The following is a 24,261-nucleotide window of genomic DNA, read 5'->3' on the forward strand; positions in this document are numbered from 1 at the left end:
TTACTGCACCCATAGCTGACGCAGCAGATTTTTGAAGTCCTGTGGTAAAGTGGGCTCTCAGTAAAAAGGAACTGTTAAAATGTATAGGCTAGGATGGTTCAGGCTCCCTTTAGCAGCTCTTCATATATCATCAGATCACATTATGGACCCCATTTGGGGCTCAGCAGCCTGCTGCAGTTGTCAGAAGACTGCAAAGTAATGAAGACTAATAGGCAGCAGCCCTAGTCTTCTAAGCATGGAATTTTTATTGCAGCAAACTTGTCATCTTTCTTTTGTGTGACAGACCTAGACACACTGTGCAATATTAACTGCAGGCTGGTTTTATATGATTTTGAATGCTTTTACTTCTAACTAGAGGGGTTTGAGCCCATACTATTTTACTTAATTTTAACGGAAAGAAGAGGAATAGTATTTCTTGAAAAGTTGAAAAATGAATTTGTTTTTAAGTGAGTGATTTTAATTAAGTATTGTTGATAAAATGCGAAAAAAGATCAAATAGTTTTAGAGGAAATAGTCTATGTTATGTACATATTGTGGTAATCAAAACTATGATTATACAATAAGTATGATCTAGAACTTCATAGTTACTTTGGTGAAAGGCTGTACCTTTTATTTTTAAAAATAGGAATAATGTTTTAAAATAAAAATATTTATAAGTATATTTTGCTTGTTTAGCAATCTTACTTTTGACTCAGATTTCATTGTATTTCCACAGGGGAGCAAATTTTGCTTTCTGACAATGCAGCTTCTCTTGCTGTGCAGGTAAATATGTAAATAATGTAATAATTTTCACTTTGAGTTGCAACTGTTTATTCCCTCTCTGGGCAGTCTGTAATGTTGTATGTATAATTTTTCTGTGTGATTTACCATTATCAATATGATATCTCTTCTGTGAGGTATAATTTTATTATGTAATATTTTCAGTAAATTGTTGTCAGTATATAAAATAAAAGTCTTCATTCTTTTGATAAAAATCACTTATATGCTAGATATATTCTCTTAGTAGTTTAGCTTTTGGCTAGATATGATGGTATTGATTATTTGTGGTGATACGTTCATTTTTGGACACAATTATTTTCTAACTTATTTGTAAAGATTTATTTACCACATATTTTTAAGCATCATTCTTTCACTGTGCTCATTCTAGCCTAATCCATTTGTTAATCTTGAAGCAGACATACTCTTCTCTAGCTATTCCTTGTATATTTATTGATTACATTAGTGTCTCTTATTCCCAAACCACTTATTGAATGCAATAGCTCCTCACATTGAATATCATAGTTGTGTAATCCAAAAAAGGTTAGTGGTCCTGTAAACTTCAAACTGCACCACAGGAAGAATAGAATACTTACGGATTTTTTGCTTTAAAAACAAATATAACACTGTATATTAACTAACTGGAATTAAAATAAAAACTTAAAAAAAACCCAAACCCTTACAGATACTGCTAAAGGGCTCTATATAACCTTCACCAATTCTGTTTCCCTCTCCTTTCTTTTTCATTATCCTGAATTTGCTTATCATATGATGGGACTATAGATAACTTATGCATACATAAAAAGGGAACAAAAATAACTAGTATTAAAGATTGGTTTTTTAATTCATGTAAATTTAACAAATTGTGTATGTTGTTTGTTTTTTTTGGTACTGACTTTGTTTTTTATGTTTGCCCATATTGATAGATATACCTCTGATTTACTCATTTTTATTGATGTATGTTTTCCCACTGTACGAATACACCACAATTTACTTAAGAGAAAGGGAGAGAAATATTTACCGGAGATTATAGAATTAAAATTATTCAAACGTTTTGCATATTTAGCTGTTATTTATTTAGTTAGCTTACATAGTTTGAATCACAAAGAGGATTTTATTGTGCAGCACTAAAAGATAACTTAGAAACCTAAGACATATGGCATTTTTGGAGATGGGACTATGAGCTTCTGGAGGACAGAAAGAAAGGCAGGAGAGAAGCCTGTGAGCTTTTGCTGTGTTCTAGGCATGATGGTAAGCACTTGGTCATCTCACATTTTTTTATTCAACTTGATATTCTCTGCATTTAGTTTCTGTGTCTGATAGCATGTCATTAAGTATATCTTTGCTTTCATTAAGGTAGGGAAAGAAGGAAAAGATGGAAAGAAATGTATTTGGACAATAATTTATTCATATGAGTATCTATGGGTATCTTTAAGTTTCTTTCTTTTAGATATATTTTAAATCTTTTTACCAAAAATGTAATTACATATATTTTATTTATTTACCTTTGTTTTATCTTTATTTTTAAAGATTTTATTTATTTGAGAGAGAGAGAGAGAGGGAGAGCACAAAGAGAGAGGGAGAGGGAGAAGCAGACTCCCCACTGAGCAGATAGCCTGTTGTGTGACTTGATCCCAGGACCCTGAGATCATGACCTGAGCTGAAGGCAGATGTTTAACCAACTGAGCCACTCAGGCGCCCCCCTTATTTTATCTTTAGATACTACTATTATAACTAGTGTATTTTTTCCCTTATGTTAACTTTTGAGAAGCAGAAGTTCTCAGTTGATTATATGCAATAAATGTGGACTTTATACTGCTATTAATCATTTTTTTTCTTTTTTTAGGTGAGGGTGAATTTAAATTTAGCTTTCAGATACTAATAACAGAGCAGATAGCATACCAGATGTACTCGGTAAATGTTGAGTGAAAGGTTTATAAGTGTGGTAAAAGCAATTTTGCCTGATAACTGAAAGCACAAGCAAATTAATTTACTGTGTATAAAATAGTATTTTCAGTGTTTATCTTTTGAAAAAATAGCTTCATAACACCGTGAATATTTTTGTTGAAGCAGTAATTCTTAACCCTTTTTTAATTGCCATTTTTGGGATAACTTAGGACCTCGTGAAAACTGGACAACATTTCTCCAGAAAACATTCCAGCGCCCACACACAAATAGACACATACCTAAGCAATTCTGCATATGGGTTCAGGGGGTTTACTGATCTTGCTGAAGCTATTTGGGGGTCCCCTGTGAAAAGACCCTAATTTTCACCAAGTAGAAAGGTATTTTGAGAAGGAATAGAGCAGTGGTTCTTAACTGAAGGAGATTTCTACCCGACAGAAGACATTTGACAGTGTTTAGACATTTCTCGTTGTCATAACTGTTGGGGAGGGTGCTGTTGGCATCTACTGGGTAAATGCCAGGGATGCTGCTAAACGGCTTACAGTGCACAGGGCAGTCCCTCCACAACAAAGAATTACCCAGCCCCAAAGGTAAATAGTGTCAATGTTGAGAAGCCCTGGAATGAATTAGTTTTCAGTACAAACCAAGATACCGGTATGTTACCATTAAAAAAAAATAATGTTTTAAGTAGTCTGGGGAAGGGAAGAAAAAAGAAATCTTAGTAATTTATTTAGCAACTCTGTTTTTATGGTTCCTATTAATTTACTGTCTCACCATAGCTTCTCAAATCATAGTTGTAATTAACAATAAAACCAGAAAAAAAAGAATCTTTTAAAATGCAGAATTTGCTTAACCATTTCAATTTTTTTGTTATCCTACATATGTCACTTAGATGATAAATTAACCAGCATATATTAAAAATTCTTAGTTTTCTTCAATATTCTTTGACTTGACAGCTGATAGTAGCCATGACTATAAATGTGACTTTTCCAGATATCTGATGTAAACTTTATGGAGTAATTTTCTTCTATATAGTGGACCAGTATCCGTTTAGAAGAATCAGTTAAATGTGTAAAATTGATCAAAACAATGTGACAGGTATCCATAAACTGGATATATTTTCTAGAAGATACCAGATATCAAGCATCAGATATTTTAATAGTCTGCCAGTTAAGCCATCAGGAAATTTAAATTTTACCTACCACATAGACTTGGCATTTATTATATTCCTGGAACTAAGTGGTTAGATCTTTTTTGATTAAAGGAACCCTTATGATTTCAGTTTAAAAGAAAATAAATTTTTTTCCCATGGCTGTTATTTCCTCGTAGATTTGCTTTTCCCCCCTCATCCACAAAGTATTGGTATTACCTGAAATGTTTGTTTAGTCATATAACAATCTTGTATGTTGAATGTAATGAAGTATTAGTGTAGCATGTTCCTGTGGTTCTCATGAGTAGGGTGTGTGTGCACATGTGTAGCAGGATGTGCGTACATATGTAATCAATCTGTGCGGGTGTGTAATTGGGAAAAGAACTTTGATAATAATTCTCTGTTACTGAACAGGCAAATCCACCGAGAGAGAAAGTATATTAGTGCTTGCCAGGAGCTGGGGAGAGGTAGAAATAGGAAGTGAGAAGTATTGGGAATAACAGTTAATGGGTACAGGGTTTCTTTTTGAGGTGATGAATATGTTCTAAAATTAGACAGTGGTGATAGTTGAACAATTTTATGAATATACTAAAAATTGAACTGAACACATTAATAATATGAATTGTATGGTATATAAATTATATGTCAATAAATCTGTTATTTTTTAAATTAAAAAAAAATAATTCTCTGTTACTAGTCTCTTACCTCCTAAACCTGAACCACTGTCCAATAGGTATATAATGTATATAATGTTGGCCTCATATGTAGTTACAAATTTTGTAGTAGTCCCATTAAAAAACGTAAAGAGAAACAGATGAAATGAATTTTAATCATGTTTTATTTAACCCAGTTTATCCAAAAGTTATTATTTTAACATGTGATCAGTACAAAATTTATTAATGGGATGTTTTACTTTTTCTATATTAGGTTCAAAATCTGATGTGTATTTTACACTTAGAGCGCGTCTCAATTTGTGCTAGCCACATGGCTCTTGTACTGAAAAGCGCATGTCTAGAAATACAATATGAGCAAATATATATGAACTCCCCTTCAGTTTTTCCGAGTAAAATGTCTTATTTTCTTGAAGAAGTTTATGACTTTACTGATTTGGTATATGCTGTCTTTTCTCGCACCTTCCACAAGTGAAATGGGAGTTGGTCTCTTCCAAATACCGTGTACCTTAGGCATTACTCTTTGTTCCTCATCCGTAAAACGGAGATATAATAGAAGCTATTTTATTAGATGTCATGAGGATTGGATGTGTTAATATATATAAAGTACTTAGAAAAGTACTTGGCCCAATGTAAATATGCAAGGAGTGTTGATTATTATTTTCTTCTCTCCTATTCATTGACAGAAGTGTGGATAATCAGTGTAGCAGGAGGAATGGAAGCTTGCAGGCTTTATAATGCCTAAACACACTGAAGTAATTAAAATAAATGTTAGGTTTAAGAATTTTTTTGGAGGGGTGCCTGGGTGGCTCAGTCAGTTAAGTGTCCGACTCTTGATTTCGGCTCACGTCATGATCTTGGGGTCCTGGGATGGAGCCTTGTGTCGGGCTCTGCACTCAGTGTGGGAGTCGGCTTGTCTCTCTCCCTCCACCTCTGCTCCTCCCCTAGCTTGCGTGCTCTCTCTCTCAAATAAATAAAATCTTAAAAAAATTTTTTTTGGGGGGGACATATTTAGATTTGTGTGAACATTGTTAATTTTTGAATTCATTCATGCCATACCTAAAAGTTAATGTTGAATATTTTAGTTCAAAGTATTTTTTAAAAAAATGCTGAATAAGATTTGTTTTAAAAGTGAGTTTTTATTGACTACTTTTATTGTTTAAGGCATTCTATTGAGAACGTTTATGTGAAGTATCTCATACAATCCTTATCATAACCATGGTGGAAGGGACTATTATGAACCTCATTTTAGAGATGTGGAAACTGGAACTAAAGAGAGCTTTGCCCAAGGTCATAGAGCCCACAGAATGTGGAGGTAAATAGACAGTAACAACAATAATGGTTGAGTACCTACCATGTGCTCATCACTGTGCTGAGCCCCTAATTCTTATTAACTCATTTAATCCTTAAGACAACTTAAGGGGTAGGTGGTGTTATAATCCGCATTCTGCAGGTAATGTTAGTAAGAACAACAATAGTAACTGAAGCTAAAATGTACACAGCACTTACTCCATGTGCCAGGTCTTGTTAAATGTACCTTACATGTCATAGATAATTTTCACACACAGCAACTCTAGGAGGTGGGTAGTAGTATTCCCATTTTACAAATTAGTAAGTTAAAGTGGAGAGGTTAAGCAAGTGGCTCAGACTTACACGGGTGGTAGCTTGGCCGAGATGGAATGCAAACCCAGGGAGTCTAGAGTCAAGAATTCATGCTTGTAACACTTTGTTGCGTATCAGTTCAGTCCAGAGACACAGATCTTTGAATTTTTGTTTAAAAACAAGTGGACATTTAATTCAAAATCATTTCTGACATTTCCTAGCAAATTATATCTTACAATTTATAGATTACTTTAAGATGTGAAAGATAAACGTGTCTCAGCTTTTGGATCTCTGAAATGTGATAAAGGCAGTCTTACCTATATTATCAGTTATTGTGAAGCTCAAGTTAAATAATAAATGAGAAATTCTTTTGAAAAAAATGAAAGCAATAGAAATACAAGATGATGTTGAATGTTGAATTAGTGCCTGTATACATATTTTATGAATGTATATAATAAAATTGTTACTTTGTAAGTTTTAGAAAGGATGTTGTTTTTTATAGGAAGCCAATTAAAAAGAAACCTATTTTCCCTTTTTGTATGGCTTAATCTTTTGTAAAAGCTTGAATTTATTTTAGGAGATAGTCTCAAACTGATGATCATTAATAGAATGCTGCATAAAAGAGAATGTTACTTTTTACTTACTCAGTTTTTATATTCACTTCCAGTAAGAGTAACATTTAAGCTCAGATTAAGGGAAATATCACTATTTTACTTAATATTCTCATTTCCCCCTACTTTTTTGTGAATGAATACTCTGTCTCTAAAAATGAAAGGGCAGACAACAAAAAAACTATTTTTTTTTCTGTGGAATATGTTGTATCATTTAAAAAAGTCAGCATTTTTATGGGCCTATTAATTCTGGGCCATGAATACTTACATTCAGATCTGCTGATAAATTGTTAGCTGACCCTTGCTTTTTCCTTTTAGCAAATGATGCCTTTTAGGTAGACATATTAATTAGGAGTTAAATGATAATATCCTCCTGTAGTGATTGGGAAGAGCAGGAGAGAGGAGTATCTCTCTCCTTTGGACTGCGAGTCAATTGTGCCATTGGAGAAATAACAGTGATTATGAAAATACATCCCCTGTAAGATGTCAGGTCATTCAGATGGCTGCTGCGGACAGCTTACCTTGACAATTGTAGAGGAAGTGATTTGAATTTTCAGTGTGGTTAGATACATTTTTTTCTTTAAACAAGTTGTTCATGGTTGTATGCAGTTTTTCTAAGTGTCTGTTCAAACCTGATAAAAATACAGGTAGGATGCCACCAGTGTATATGTTCTAATAGAGAATTAAGAGAATACTGTTTTATGAAAAACATTTTTAAAATGATGTAACTTAAAGTTTCATAGAGCGTAAAAGTTTTTTGAAGTTTGTTCATCCCTCCATTTTGATCATCCTCTATAAAATGAAGCTTTTGTATTTACTTTCAGGATTAAAAGAAGGAAAGAAAAGCTTAGAGGTAGAGAGAATTTAGGGCACATTTATTACATAAGGGGACTTGTAAAATCCTTTTCAATATTTTAGTAAAATGAGAAAAATGGAGGCTGTAGGATTTTTTTCTTGATATCACTGAGTTTAAACTTCAGTTTCATTCTTCAGATTGAATGTCTTGTATCACCTTTTATATACCAGCAGTATTAAAGTATTTTGGTGATGGGGGCGCCTGGGTGGCACAGCGGTTAAGCATTTGCCTTCGGCTCAGGGCGTGATCCCTGCGTTATGGGATCGAGCCCCACATCAGGCTCTTCTGCTGTGAGCCTGCTTCTTCCTCTCCCACTCCCCCTGCTTGTGTTCCCTCTCTCACTGGCTGTCTCTATCTCTGTCGAATAAATAAATAAAATCTTAAAAAAAAAAAGTATTTTGGTGATTTGTGCTTATAAAACTTGGAAGGATTTAAATATATAAAATATGATCTTCAGAAAAGATAATTTATATTGAGATAATTAAAACTGAATTTAAATTACAAACAGATTAAAAACATTTTCAGTATTAATATGAATTCCTCAACATAAATGGTATGTATGGTATATACAGAGCATTTAAATTAGTCTTAAAGGATTTGTGAAATGAAGCATATTCAGAATAGAATAAGGTGGCTATTAACGTTGTCATTTTTATGGCAAAAATGGACAAGGCAAGAAATAACAATTGTTGGAGAGGATGTGGAGAAAGGGGATCCCTCCTACATTGTTGGTGGGAATGCAAGTTGGTACAGCCACTCTGGAAAACAGTGTGGAGGTCCCTTAAAAAGTTAAAAATTGAGCTACCCTGTGATCCAGCCATTGCACTACTGGGTGTTTACCCCAAAGATACAGACGTAGTGAAGAGAAGGGCCATATGCACACCAATGTTCATAGCAGCAATGTCCACAATAGCTAAATCGTGGAAGGAGCCGAGATGCCCTGCAACAGATGACTGGATTAAGAAGTTGTCCATATATACAATGGAATATTACTCAGCAATCAGAAAGAACGAGTTCTCAACATTTGCTACAACATGGACGGCACTGGAGGAGATAATGCTAAGTGAAATAAGTCAAGCAGAGAAAGACAACTATCATATGATTTCTCTCATCTATGGAACATAAGAACTAGAATGATCAGTAGGGGAAGAAAGGGATAAAGAAATGGGGGGGTAATCAGAAGGGGGAATGAAACATGAGAGACTATGGACTATGAGAAACAAACTGAGGGCTACAGAGGGGAGGGGGGTGGGGGAATGGGATAGGCCGGTGATGGGTAGTAAGGAGGGCACATATTGCATGGTGCACTGGGTGTTATACACAACTAATGAATCATCGAGCCTTACATCGAAAACCGGGGATGTACCGTATGGTGACTAACATAATATAATAAAAAATCATTATAAAAAAAAAAGTTGTCATTTTTAGTAAATAGTGAAATAAAATAGTTTTGTAAGATGATGGTTTGCTAACATAAGTACCTATTTAACTTAGAAAAAATGTACTTTCCTGCAGTCAAGAGAGATTGCAAGTTAGAATATCAACCATAGACTTTTCTGTTTAAAAAGTAAATAGCGAGCAGGATTTTAAAATTTGTTGCTGTTAAACAGAACAATGAAGACATAGCAGTAAGATGAAAAAATGACAGTCTATTTTTTAAACAGCAAAGGGCTAGAATTCTTCATTATTAGATATATAGTATCAGCATAATCGATCTAGCAGCATTATATTTGAGCTGAAAATACACTTAAATTTGAGGCCATACACTAGCCTGTGTGAACGAAACATCTTTCATATAGTTCTAAGATGAAATTACCCTTGAATGAATAGCATCTTCATTTATCTTCAAACCTCTTCTGTGCTCTTAGTGTATCTACTCTTTCAACATTCCACAACAAGAATTACATTACACCATTATACCAGAGTACTTCTGCAGTGTGAAATAGATTGGTTTGGAAAATGAACCTGGCTTTGCTATAAATTACATTCTCAGGTACAAAGGAATTTGTTATTTTGTTTAAAATAGTCACAAATATAATTAAGGTCTTAATTTATGTTAAACTACAAATATGGCTATTACTTTAACTGGATTAGGAACTTAGAACTTAATCTGTCACTTCAAGAATGATACCTAACACTTTTCATTTGTAACCTTAGATACATTATTTCAATTACAGGGTCTGCAGCTGTTTGATATAAAAAATGAATCATTTTGTAGGTAGATTTGTTCATGGTTTTTAATTTTAAAACATGCTTCTTCAGTAAGGTGGAAAATAATTCTTTGGTTGTCGTCACAGATTTTCTTTTGTGTCCTGGTAAAATAAGATATGAATTAAAATTCAGAACCATTTTCATTTTGTGCCCTGAGAATAGTATTGCTTGCTTTAGAACAGTCCTTAGTGAATTCTTATGTGAAATATTTCAAATTTAATTATGAAATGAATCGAAGCTTTGTCCTAAAGAGGAAAACCCAAGGTCTGCTCTCTAAGGATAGCTTTACATGGTTAGACTGAAAATAGCTTGTTCCCTACCTAGAATTTGGATAACTTTGTTAATGGGATCTCCATACATTTAGAAGCTATGTTTGTAGTCACTTAAATTCCACAGTATTAAGCTGTGTAAGGTACTTAATCTTTTAAACATTCAAGAATTCTTTAAAATTTTGTATTTTTATATTTTTATTGGCAAGCAATGTTGATTTTATTGCTTAAATGCAAAGAGCATTCTTATGTATTTAACTTGTAAGACAAGTAAATGTTCATTTTGTTTTTGGCATGAAGAAGAGGAAAGAAGATAGTTGGTGCTGTTTATTGGTAAATGATCCAGTATTCAGTTACTATTAGTTTATCAAAATGAATACATTTTATATCCTTGCCATCTGCTTATCCTAAGCCATTTAGCTTATCCTAAGAATTTAAAATTTGTTGGAGCTTTTTTTGTTGTTATTTTTCTCAGTTGGGAATATTTATCTGTAAATAATAAAACACTCATTATAGGAGCTGAAAAAAGTAGTTTCCTTTTTTTACTCCCAAACTGTTCATTACTGAGTGCCAAGTATTTGACTGGTGTTGCTTTAGCTTCTTGGGTTATAGGAATTATTCTCTGTGCCTTTGACTGTTTTATAGCTCCTTATACTTAATATTGACCTTACAACTTACTTTTATTTATATTTAATTCTAACAGGGAGAGCTTGTATCTTGTCCTATTCTGCTTATCTTTTTTTGTGGCTTTCTTTCTGAACTTGATTTTTTTTCTACAGCTGTCAGGTGTTGATGTATCTAAAGTTGAGTCAGATATTCCAAAAATAGTTATCAGGTGAGAGTTGTGTTAAGGGAGATCTGTTCTCTGATGTGATCTGTCTCATATGTGCTCTCAATAGCATTTCATGTTTTGATAGCAAATTTGCTCTATTTAAAGCTATTTATGCTCATTGAATTGTGGTTTCTGATAATTTTTTAAGTTAAATTCCTGTTACCATTTTTCTAAAACATTATCTCCTTATCGATGTATTTGTCATTTTATTGATTTTTAAAAATAACTCTGAATTTAACAGCAGTTACATCTAACTTTTTCATGCAGTGGGCTTTGGTTCCATAAAATAACAAAATATGAATCTTTGTCGTAGCTTACTAGTTTTCTACAAATTTAGGTATGTTTTCATTTATTATTGTGAATATCTATGGCTTAGTCATTGAGCAAATGTTACATGAGAGCCTATAGTATGCTGAGGATAAAGTAGTAAACAAGATAGACGTGGTCAGTGTGTGCTAAGAGAGCTTACAGTCTGGAGGCCTTTTATCAGTTCATATATCAGTTTCATCAGTATGTGTGACTTTGAAAAATTATTCATAAAGTATAAGTTTATGTTAATACCAAAACGTTTTTATTCACTTGTTTTTGCCTTGTTTAAAAGATTTTATATAAGGTATATACTGCGATCATAGGAATCATATTATTTACTCTTTACCTTATTATTCTTTTAAAAAGTACTTTTGGTTATGTTCTCTTATTTATCCTTTTAATATCTATTTAGGGATTTTTAAAAATCTTACGCACAGTTTTACTGTTTTGATAATAAAGGAAATTAATTACCTTTTTCTCTTAAGGAGGTGCTAAAGGGTAATAAGCGAAGTCAGCTTTCTTTTGAAATAGGTGAACATAGGTGTACAGATATCTTTTTGAATTAGTGTTTTTGTTTTCTTCAGATAAATGTCCAGGAATGGAATATACCGGATCATATGGTATTTCTGTTTTTAATTTTTTGAGGAACCTCCATGCTGTTGTGCATAGTGGTTGCACCAGTTTTCATTCTTACCAACAGTACGTGAGGGTTCCCTTTTCTCCACATCCTCACCAAGACTTTTTATTTCTTGTCTTTCTGATACGAGTCATTCTGACAAGTGTTAAGGTGATAAATCTCATTGTGGTTTTGATTTACATTTCCCTGATGATTAGTGATGTTGAGCCTCTTTTCATGTGTCTGTTGACCATTTTTATGTCATCTTTGGAAAAATATCTGTTCAGGTCCTTTGCTCACTTTTTTTTTTTTTTTTAAGATTTATTTATTTATTTATTTTAGAGAGAGAGAAAGAGAGAGTGTGCACGCGTGCCTGCGCAGGTGTCTACACAAGCAGGGGAGAGGGAGATGGAGAGAATCCCAAGCAGACTCCCTGCGGGGTGCAGAGCCCAAGGTGGGGCTCAGTCTGACGACCCTGAGATCATGACCTGAACCAAAATTGAGTCAGACACTTAACCGAGTGAGCCACCCCGACATCCCCTTCTGCTCACTTTTTAACCAGATTATTTGGAGTTTTTTTGGGTGTTAACTTATGTCAGTTCTTTTTATGTTTTGGAAATTGACTTTTCAGTTTTTAAACTTGGTGGGCCATAGATGCAGGGGACAGTAGAGATCAAAGATAACAACTCTTCTTGGTTGTGTTTTTATTCTGCATAATAATTACAGTTCTACCCTTTTCTTAACACCTCAGTATTACCATACTTGCAGGAAAATATTGACAAAAATTATACTGATTTGTAGGTACTTTTGTCACCTTTTCCACAAAAGAAATGGGGATGGCCTTTAAGGTTGGGCTTCTCAACATTTGAGTAGAATTGCTTATATGGTTTCAAAGCATATAACTGTGCCTTAGGGACCAGGTCTTTGAAAAGAGAGCTGAGTTGTCTGCCAAGTGATATTAAAGTCCATCTTAAAGACTCCCAAGTCTCCCTCTTCCCACCCAAACCTGCTCATCCCACAGTTTTTCCTATTTTGGTAAATGGCGGTTCCACCATTCTAGTTGTTTATGTCAGAAACTTTGAGCCTTCTTTGAAGTCCTCTTTTTCCAATATTCACATCCAGTTGTCAGCAAAACCTTTTGGCCCTAGCTTAAAAATACAGCCAGAATCTGACTTCTTTTTCCCTTCAGCACTCTTGTCTTGATTCAGGCCACCATCATTTCTTGCCTGGATTGTTGCAGAATCCTTTTAACTAGTGCTTCTGCTTCTGTTCTTCTACTCTCTACAGTTTAATCTCTGTATAGCTGCTTGTAATCCTTTAAAATGTTAGTCAGATTCTAGCAGTCTTCAGCTCAACACCTTCGTATGATTGTTCATCTCACTCAAAGTAAAGGTCAGAATCCTTAAAATTATCTGTAAGTCCTGCATGATTTCCTGGTCATCTTTGATGTCATCTCTTAACCACTCACTTCCTTAATCTGTACTGTCAGACTGGTCTTGTTCCTCAGACACACCAGTTGAAGCATAAGACTGCATCAGCTCCTTTGAACCTGGACTGCTCTTCTCTTAGATTATACATGGCTTACTCCCTAACTTTCTTCAGGTTTATGCTCAAAATGTTACCTTACTGGTGGGCCCTTATCTGACCACTCTACATATAAGAGCAGGACCTTCAGACTGCTTTGTATTTCTAAGTAGCAGGGATCACCATACATAATTTCTAGCTTATTTGCTTATCGTCTGTCTCCACTGGAATGTAAACTCCATGAAGGCCTAGATTTTATGTTCACTGCTCTATGCTCAGTGTCTAGAACAGTCGTGATACATAGTACCTGCTTAGTAAATCTGTATCAAGTATGTGGATGAATGCATAAATGCTTTCCATTCATTCTTCTAGATAATCAGAGTTGTGTTTGCCTATCGAGTTAGTTCACAAGAAGCTATGCATTGGACCAAATAAATTAGCCTTTTTCAGGCCTTATTGAGTTGTGTTTTAATGTTTTTAATCTTTTGCTCCAGGGCTTTAGAAGAAAAATAACACAAAGAGCAGTTCTGCATTTGGCCTGTGTTGTCTCATGTCATTCAGTAGCCCTTACAGAAGATTCCAGATGAGAAATGTCTTTTGGAGTTTAGTATGAGAAGTTCAGTTGAGGACTGAGTGACCCCATTCTCTTTTGAAGACTGCAAATATTTCATTGATGGATTCACTGCAGTTTATAGAATCAGTCTCTTATTGATGAACATTAGGCTACTGTTATTATAATATTACAAGTATACTACAAGTAGGGCTTAGGCATGAATATCATTACATATATCTTATAAAATTTTATGCAGATATGTTCATATACTTCAAGCAGTACAATTGTGGGGTCAAAGGATATGTACATTTAGGATTTTTGTAGCTGTTGCCAAACTAACCTTGAAAAAGATTGCATTGATTTATACTCCAGCCACTGGTTGAGTATAAATTTTGGGTTTTGAATTTTGACTAAGCAGTCTTTTAAAAAATGTTTTTATTATCAGAAGTTTCTGTTGCTTCATTAAAGAAATTCACATAGGATTAGAACTAGAAGATTTACTGAGTTTTAGACTTCTTTAGTCTTCGTTTTGTGATTTGATGTATTTTCAGATTTTCATGTTTGTTCATTCATTCATTGAGCTGATAATCATTATCTGGCACATAACTGGGAATTACAGTAGTAAATGCTAGTTTTAGAGGACAGGTATCTGAAAGGAGAAGCAAGAAGCATCAGAAGCTTGCCCTCATGTTACTGAAAGATGTATAGGATCCCTGTCTGTATTCCTGATATTCTGTTATCTACAACATTTGAAAGGGTTTTCCCAACATTTAAACTGCTAGTTTTATAATCTAATCAAAGCAGTGGCATTATTATTCACAATAACAACTTTTGAATTTAGGATTTAAGGTATTTTTGTAAGGATCGAATTGGCTGGTAACATAGTTCTTGTTCTTTATACTTTTGCTTTTGCTTTCACTTATGTGCAAATAAAATATATTGTATTTTTCAAAATCATTCTTTACAAAAAAATCTGAGCCATGGTTCCCAGAAGATATGATTCAGAAGTAATTACCGAAGAAATAGAATTTAGAATCTTCATGGAATTTTGTAGGTGTCATCTTCTGGGATTGTTTCTAGAATTTCTCTGATTTAAAAGTTCTCAGTGAGGGGCGCCTGGGTGGCACAGTGGTTGAGCGTCTGCCTTCGGCTCAGGGCGTGATCCCGGCGTTGTGGGATCGAGCCCCACATCAGGCTCCTCCGCTATGAGTCTGCTTCTTCCTCTCCCACTCCCCCTGCTTGTGTTCCCTCTCTCGCTGGCTGTCTCTATCTCTGTCAAATAAATAAATAAAATCTTTAAAAAAAAAAAAAGTTCTCAGTGAATGCTCTTTCTAAAGAATTCAGAGAACAGAAAAATATATAATCCTTTTGTATTTACTTTTTTCCTTCCTCATAATAATGGTTGGTGACATTGTATATCCTTTTTAGCTCGGAGTTAGGAATTTTAGAATCAAATTTGCTACCTTATTAATAGACATTTGAATTGTTCCCAGTATTTGATGATTATGGATCAGACTGCTATGAGCATTGCTGTACATGTAAGTTAATGACTACATGCCCTTTTTTTGCGGGGGGGGGGTGTATTTCTGGGAATGGAATTGTTGGCTGATAGGGTAGGCATATGCTTAGTAGTAATTACCAAACAGTTTCAAGGTGGTTGGATTAATTTACACTCCCACTTGTAATGTGTATGAAAGGCTTGTCTCACACACACACACACACACACACACACACACAGAGTCTGCTGTCCCACCCTTACCCCATCCTCAAATCTGGATACCCACAGACAACCAACTTTCAATTCTTTTAGCTATATTATTTTTCCAGGTATTTACCTCTGTATTTTTAAGATACTTGTGTTACTATTTCATTTAAAAATTTTAAAGTATCTATTGAATTACACTATGAAATTCCCCGCTTACAACTCACTTTTTTCTCCTTCCTCATCTTCCCCATCGTGTTCTCACTTTTTTTGTTAAGTTAATACTAATACTTAGTATTTATATTATAATTAGAATGTAAATATTGATCTCAGTTGAGTAGCTCAGTGTTCTATGAACATATTCTTTCTGTATGATTTCCCCCCTCAGGTTAGTAATTGCTTTATTTAATTCATTTGGGTGGTGTTCTCTCCTAAACTCTAACTGAACTATAATGCTTTCCCTCACAATGCTCAAATACATCAGATTCTTTTTTTTCTTTTTTCTCAGAAATACTACCTTTGAAACTTATGTTCCTTCTACTCTAATTGGAATAGTTCTTTTCTCTGCTGGCATCAGAGCTGTTTTCTTATGACTGCTATTCATCATCCAGCGAATTCTTTTTGCTTTTCTTTTATGTTGGATCCCTTATTCTCTGGATCCCATATTCTTTTTTTTTCTTGGTTTATTATTTTTATATTATATTATATATAATATATATTTTTATATAGTATATATAATAATATATACTATATTATTATATATAATATATATATATATATATTTATTATTTTTATTTTGTGCAGCACATTTTTCCTTAGCTTCCTGAGAAGGGAAATAAAAATTTAAAGACCTTGTTTAGATGATACTATTTTTATTCTTTCTTTCTTTCTTTCTTTCTTTCTTTCTTTCTTTCTTTCTTTCTTTTTTTTTTTAAAGATTTTATTTATTTATTCGACAGAGATAGAGACAGCCAGGGAGAGAGGGAACACAAGCAGGGGGAGTGGGAGAGGAAGAAGCAGGCTCACAGCGGAGGAGCCTGATGTGGGGCTCGATCCCGGACCGCTGGGATCACGCCCTGAGCCGAAGGCAAATGCTTAACCGCTGTGCCACCCAGGCACCCCTATTTTTATTCTTTCTTTACACTTGACCAATACCTTGGCCACATGTAGAATCTTAGTTGGCAAGATTTTTTTCTTAGTATTTTGAAGGCCTTGTATTACCATAAAGCTTTCAGAGTTACTATTGAGACATGAATGTCATCTATTTGCTCAGTCCTTTGTATGCTTCACTTTTCATTTTTCTTTTTCCCCTTTCTTTTCTTTCCTTTCTTCCTTTCTCTCCTTTCTTCTCTCCCTTCTTTCCTCCTTCCTTTCCTTTCTTCCTTCTTACATGCCGTGATCAGATCCCTTAAACTCTTTGTATATTTGTGTGTTCCCATTTTAAAATAGGCATATTTATTGTACCTACCTCTTGGGCAAAGCTCTTATGCAAGTACCTGGCACATGGTAGTCAGTGCTCAATAAATATTAACCATTATAATTTTTCTTTGAAGTTGTCTCTTTTCTGCAATTTTTCTTTCCTGTCACTTCCTTTTTTGTGGCTTATTTTGGCCTAAATTTTATGTTCGAGGCTTTCCTCAAATATCTGTTGGTCTGTGCTATAACCATTTATATTTAAGAGTGAGGCACTAAAAAACTGATGGGGAGATGCAGGACTTTTTGACATGTAGGCTTTGCTGTAGGCTGATTGCACGATGAGCTGCTATTTTTGTTGGCTACTGTCTCACCCTCCCCCACCCCTATCCAGACTATCAGCATTTGTATGGCTTTTCTATAGTTATCTCTCTTATCTTAGAGGGACTTAATTTGGTTGTCATTGTTTGGGAGCTGAGAGGGAGAGGGGTGCTGTGGGTCTCTTCAGTCAATGTGTGCACTCTCCCTTAACCTTTCTCTTTTCAGTGTGACTCCTCCTCCCCCCAGTGCCCTCTGCTATGTTTGAGACTTGAGTCAGGAGTCTCTCTGGTTCCATTTCTTCAGAAAATGAACCTCAGTCTCCTGCCAGATTGGGGGTGGGCTAGTTGTGTGATGCTTATACAGACTTTCAGCCACTCCTCCTATTTTTAGTCCTTTACCTCACCTCCGCCTTCTGTAGTACTTGGTACCTCCAGTTGTGGAATCTCCTAGTTTCTGTGATTTGGGTGCATTGATTTTTTTCCCTCTGCATACTCTTAGATTTCAGCTTCCTCTGCCCTGCTAAGTCTGCTCTCCATCTGACAGAAATGGGCAGACATCTCTGGTCTGCTTTGGTCACCTCTCCCCGTCTTTGTGTCATTCTGGGTTTATCAGTTTTCTGTTTCTTCACTGTTACTTTAGTGGAGGTTTTTGTTTTTGTTTTTTTTTAATAAGATTTATGTATTTGAGAGAGAGAGAAAGAGAAATGTGTGTGTGAGTGGGGGGGCAGAGGCAGCGTAAGAGAGAATCTTAAAGAGACTCCCTGAGGAATGCAGAGCCCAATGTGGGGCTCGATCTCATGACCCCAAGACCATGACTTAGGCCGAAATTAAGGGTCGGATGCTCAACTGACTGAGCCATCTAGGCGCCCTTATTTTAGTAGAATTTTTGAAAGATTGCAGAGATAAGTGTGTAACTTCAGTTCTTCATGTTTAACTAGTTATCCATGATCTGGTATTACTCTTTTGTTTTTTTTAAAGGAAATTAAAAAGTGTATCAATATCACTTCACTGAGTTTTTTTGATGTTATGAATTTCATTAGTTTATTCAATATGTTGAAACTACATTAAGCTTACTAAATTTCAGGTAGTGGGTACTATGTTTTATGTGTATGTATGTGTGTTTAAAAAATTTCTTACCATTCAAAGAATGAATGTATTGACTCTCGTTTTAATTTATTCATTCTTAAGTTGTTAGTTTTCACATGTTAATAAATTTGTCTGACCATTTTATCAGTTGGAGTTGCTCAGCAGAGTAAGCCCTATATTAGTTCTTTTTAAAATTGAAAATATTGTGGTGCTTAGTGTGTCACTGTCATCAAAAGTTGATCACTTGCAGAGTTTGCGGACACTCTAATACTGTACAGATTACTTTTATAATATCTAGCCTGATGACTTTCAGATGATGTCAGCCTCTCTTGTTAGATGTCTTTTATGCACTGATTACCATTGCTATAGATCCATGTTGTCTAGTAGAACTACCTGTGATGATGTAAATGTACTGTTATTTGTATTGTCCAATAAACACGGTAGCCGTTAGCCACATGTGGCTATAGAGCACTTGAAATATGGCTAGTGTGACTGGGAAACGGAATTAAAAATTGTATTGAATTTTATTTTATTTATTTTTTATTTTTTATTTTTTTTTTAAAGATTTTATTTATTTATTTGACAGAGATAGAGACAGCCAGCGAGAGAGGGAACACAAGCAGGGGGAGTGGGAGAGGAAGAAGCAGGCTCATAGAGGAGGAGCCTGACGTGGGGCTCGATCCTGGAACGCCGGGATCACTCCCTGAGCCAAAGGCAGACGCTTTAACCGCTGTGCCACCCAGGCGCCCCTGAATTTTAATTTATTTAAATTTAAGTTAAATAACCACAGGTGACTGGTGACTACCATATTGGACAGCACAGTTCTAGATTCTGATAGTATGTGCAAAGTTTTGGGTGCAAATTCTTTTATATTGTTCATCGTGTGAATTAGTTTGGAATAAAATATCCCACTGAAGAATAGGAGTTAGCGGAGTTATCCTAAACTTATTTATTATAATTAGAACTACATTTTTTCTTTGGATTTACATAAGAATAAAAATATGAAGACTTCAACTTCAGAATTGAAAATAAAATGTGTTTTAGGTTGGTGTATCATGCTATTTTATTTGGGGGCTGATGAGAGACGGAAAGTGAAAGTTGAAATTATTATTTTGGAACCTCTCAGGAATTTTCTTCCATCCTGCAAAAGAAAGGAGAAATACTGTTTGAATCGAAGCCTGGTTTGGATTTAACTTTTTTATATTCTCAAAGACAGTCACAGTAGTGCTCTGTTTTGCATTTTTAATGTTTGAATGAAAATATTGTGTTTGTGACATCAGACTTCTTTGTGAACTGCAGGTTAATACATAAAATTTCTTTCAAATCAAGAGTGAAGAGTAATTGTAGTAAATGTTGTAAAATTAATCTTTGGCTAACTAAAATTATGCCATCAGTTGAGGTCTGTGGTGAGTTGAGTGTTGCTACATTGGTCAAGATGCAATCAGTTACATTTTAGTAAAAATGAAAAATTCACAGGACTGGAAACGTGGCTGTGATTGCAGAACATTTTCACTTTGCTTAATCTTTTTTTAGTGAAATATAGCTTTTTGGAATAGTGATTAATGCAGTTACCACTGCATATTTAGTTTAGCAAAATATACAGTATTTACTATTTTTATAATCGTATAATTGTTAACTAACAAGAGAATATTATTCAGACATTTGAGAAGATAATATTAAGTAGTTCTTTCAGATTCTTTTTGTTCTTCTCTGAAGGCCTCAATCCCCTTTTATTCCTTCATTCTCAGAAGATGATTTCTTCTCCCATTTCATAGAATGTGAACATTCTCTCATTTTCTTGTCCGTCTTGCTTATCAGCTCGCAGTTATTACTGACTGCACCCACCTCTTGCGTTATTTGGAAAAGTGTCCTGTTTCCTGACAGAAGACCAGATACCTGTACCTATGCTCTTAGTCCCTTTTTACCTTCTCATGGATCTTGTATGCCTGTGATTCTACCTGTTTTTTGTCATTTCAGTGTGCTTCCGCTGTGTTTTTTTCTTTTCTGTTTATGTTTTAACAAGTTCAACCTTTCTTCATCATCGGGTACAGATACATATGTAATAGAAGGAAGACCCTTCTAATCCCTTCCTTCTTTTTCTTATCCGTTCTTCTTGAAAGAACTGCTGATACTTCTTGTCTCTAATTCTTTCATTCCTAGGATTCTGTGTTTTAATAAGCCTTCCACGTGATTTTGATCCTAGTCTATACTTGTGGGTCAGTCAAGTAAGTAGTTCACTATCATTGTTATAATCTGGGCGCACAGGTTATAGTGTTTAGAGGACAGTGTACACTTAGACACAGAAGAATCAACTTTTGGTTGGTTGAGGTGGTGTTTAAAGCTAGAAACAGTAATTGTTGGTGAGTTAGTTAGAATTCAGTTTGGCGATGAGTTACAGAAAACCCAAAATAGCAGAGACTTAAAAAGATAGAAGTTGATTTCTTCTTATAAGTCCAGGTGATCCAGGTTCGGTGACTCCATGATTCTCGAGGAACCAGGCTTCATTACTCTTGTTGGTCTGCCATCCTCAGCTCTCAGCTTCTGTCTCATGGTTCAGTTTGACTGCTGTGGCTATAGTCATCCTTTTCATTGTCTAGTGAGCAGGAAGGAAAAAAAGAGGAGGAGAGGCCATAGCCCTTCCTTTTAAAGAAACTTCTAGCAGTGGCCCAGACTGTAAGGCCCATTGGCCTTCAGGGTTTTTAAAAGGGATTGCATAACATTCCATGATTTGGATTCACCATAAATGATTTACTTGTTCCTTACTGTTAAACATTTAAGTTGCTTTTGAGATTTTTGTTACTATAACAAAGTGCAAATCAACAACTTATGTCTTTAAAAAGTGAATTACTGAGCATAAAAGCTACATGTTAGAATACTGAGTATTATAGGAGAGAACTTGGAAGTAGAAGAATAACATTTTGAGAGTTTTTCTCGAAGTCAAGAAAGGTGAAGATCCTCTAAAGAGTAGTAGAATTAAGCAATACCTCATAAAATTTGGACTTTAGTCATCATTAAAGAAAATTAAACCAATGTATAGTACATTGGCTTACACAAAAAAATGTGGTAAAATAAGTGTAGATAATTGACTTTTGTTTTCTGCAGAGTGTATAAATGCTTTAAGTGTCATACGTTTACTGGTGTCTAAGTTATATTGATTTTTTTTAGTACTGAAAATCAGATCTTTGTTTGGAATACAGATCTTTCACTTTAAATTGTTTCATTCTTTTCCAGTGAAGTGTTACTATATGAGCTATTACGTAAGTTTAGAAAATAAATAAATAAAAGGTTGTGTTCAAATATATATATATATGTACTTTCACTAGGCTAACTATACTTCTCTTGAATTTCAGGCCTTTTTGCAAATGTGTAATCTGCCTATCAAAGTGGTTTGTAGGGCAAATGCAGAATATATGTCTCCATCTGGTAAGTTTTTAAAAATTCTCTGTTAATATTCTATGTTGACAAAATTATAGTGATAGTCCAGTTTGTACCTACAATTTTAAAAGGCCTATTTTTGTTTGTTTGTATACCCTTTGAAGAATTTTCCCATGGTTTTGTAAAGTAACAGTTGTAAACTTGATAGTCTTTGGGTGGACATGGCTATCCATTTCAGTTCTATGCTCATAGTTGGTTACTGGAAAGTTACAGAAAATTTTTAAAGTAGTAAATATTAAGAAAATACATAATCTCAGATATCCCCAGGCTTATTTACATAGGACCATTTCCACTTCAGAAAACAAATTTTGATATTAATGAATCCATTCATTATTAAACACATTTCTCTAAACTATGTTCTCCTATTATACAGAGGGAAGAAGAGAGATTGTGGAATAATTAAATTTACTTGTCAAAGATGTTAAGTTCATCTTTGAATGCTTTTGGTTTCTAATTATTTCTTTTTTTAAAAATTTTTATTTCAACAAATTATAAGATACTTACTAAGATTTTAGCCTTTCTTCTATTTTTTATAATCAGTATTGCTTTTTCTGTGTGTTATGTATTAGTAGATTAAGGTAAAGTTTTAAATAAATACGGTTCAGATAATTTTTAATATAGAAATAGAGCGCCACAAAGCTGATAAATAAATGTTAACTAGAATTGGTATGGATTATAATTATGGTTCTGCTGGTGTAATAATAACACAGAATCACTCCTTTATGGGTACATCCATTGAGTATAAATGATTGGGATAAATGCGTTACATTGCTTTTAAGGGAGACATTTATCTCCTCACTCTGAAGATAACTTAGAAATGATTTGTGTAAAACATTTTTTTTCTTTTTATCTTAGGTTCTTAAAGGTGGTAATAATTGTCAAAAGCTGTGAAGACAACCTTCATACACACTGAAAATTCTACACTAATACATCTACACTTACAGATTTATGAATATACATTTGAAAACATCTCCATGAAAGAATTTTAGACTTGTAAACATAGACATATTTTAGGTTGTTGAAGGCCATTAATTGACTCATTTTCTGTTAATTTTGAATGTGGGTTTTATAAGCTTTCTGAATTTTGATGAGATGAGTTATATTGGGTTCTGTCCATCTTTTTCCTTTATGTAGTCATACAAAAAGAGTGTAGCTATACATATAAAAAAGTTAATAATCTAATACTAAAGTTGATATCTTTGGCAAATGAAGATAAGCTATAGAGTTCACCCCCACCTGTTTCCTCAAATGACTATAGTAAGTACCACCCAGGTAGATATCTTCTTATAGACTCTATGAAAGACAGATAATAGAGGCTATAGGACACACACACACACACACATACATACGTACATTCGTAGGAGGAGTCTCTTGTAGGTAGATGAAAATGGCACTTTCTATTAAGGCATTTATTTAAATTTCATCATAACTCTAGTATTATTCTCTTTTATCGTATGATTTGGGGTGTCAGGGAAATGTTTTATTTGTTTGCTTGATCTTGTTGTATATTTTTACAGCAGAGAATATTGTGGAGTAGTCAGAAATCAAGTCACTCTTGGCTAAGAGTTAGGAAGTTTCTACTTCTGTGACCTTGTCACATATTGACAGTTTCCTTGGGAGATTTCACTTCTCTTTTTTGAGCTTTAGTGACTTCATCTGTAATATGTGGTGGTTGGATTAGATTGTATTTGGGGCTCTTTTTATTTCTAATGTTTTCTGAATACACAAACTTGCTTGCTTTCTTCTTGCTTCCTTTAAGTTCTAAAAATGATTATTCTGTCTAAAATAAGAAAGAGGGCCCTCAGTTTGTTATTTTTAAATGATTTTTGATTGGTGCCAGAGAATAAATGTTTCACCATGCTTTTGCTTGATACCTGCAATAATAAGGATATCACATTGGCTCCACTTTAAGTCAGGCGAGTGACAAAAACATTATTTACTTCTAATTTGTTGCCTTGATTTTTACATTTTTCTTTATATTTAAGGATACATGAGTACTCAAGTTGACTACCCACACTGCTTTCCTGCTTCAGAATCTACAATACTGAAAGTATTTTTTAAAAAAGAAAATATGAACTCCTTCCAAGAATGCCAAACTGGATATTGAAAATGAGAAATATACTTTCCTTTCAAAATGTTACAACCTGAAAATAGCCTTCAGTCTAGGCATTTATCCACACATAGTTTTCATTCTCAGATCATTTTATCTCAGAGGACCTGTACTATTTCTAGCATTAGAGTATTTACAAAGATTTTATCTCAAGATAAAAAACAGTATGACCTAATACCCAGATAAATTCTTTTGTTTTTTGCAAGATTTATAAAGCAGTGGAAGAAAGGAATGTGGAATTCAGTGTTTTTATATTGGTAACATGGAAATGTCTTCTAAATATATCTATTGAGTTGTTGTTTCCCTGAAGGCCTGCCTGCCTTTTGTAAT

At 34.3% G+C, this 24,261-nt stretch overlaps 1 protein-coding gene across 1 annotated transcript in view; it reads left to right on the forward strand.

Annotated features, from left to right (window-relative positions):
* MTX2 (metaxin 2) overlaps nt 1–24,261 on the forward strand; it is a 64,375-nt gene that overhangs the window by 25,202 nt on the left and 14,912 nt on the right. The window contains exons 3-4 of the mRNA XM_045806164.2: nt 716–762; nt 21,737–21,809. Coding sequence (XP_045662120.1) covers nt 716–762; nt 21,737–21,809 — 120 coding nt within the window. The remainder of the gene's footprint in view (nt 1–715; nt 763–21,736; nt 21,810–24,261) is intronic.

This window comes from Ursus americanus, chromosome 1, assembly GCF_024610735.1.
Source record: "Ursus americanus isolate L20-20 chromosome 1, mUrsAme1.1.p, whole genome shotgun sequence".
Taxonomy (NCBI): Eukaryota; Metazoa; Chordata; class Mammalia; order Carnivora; family Ursidae; genus Ursus; species Ursus americanus.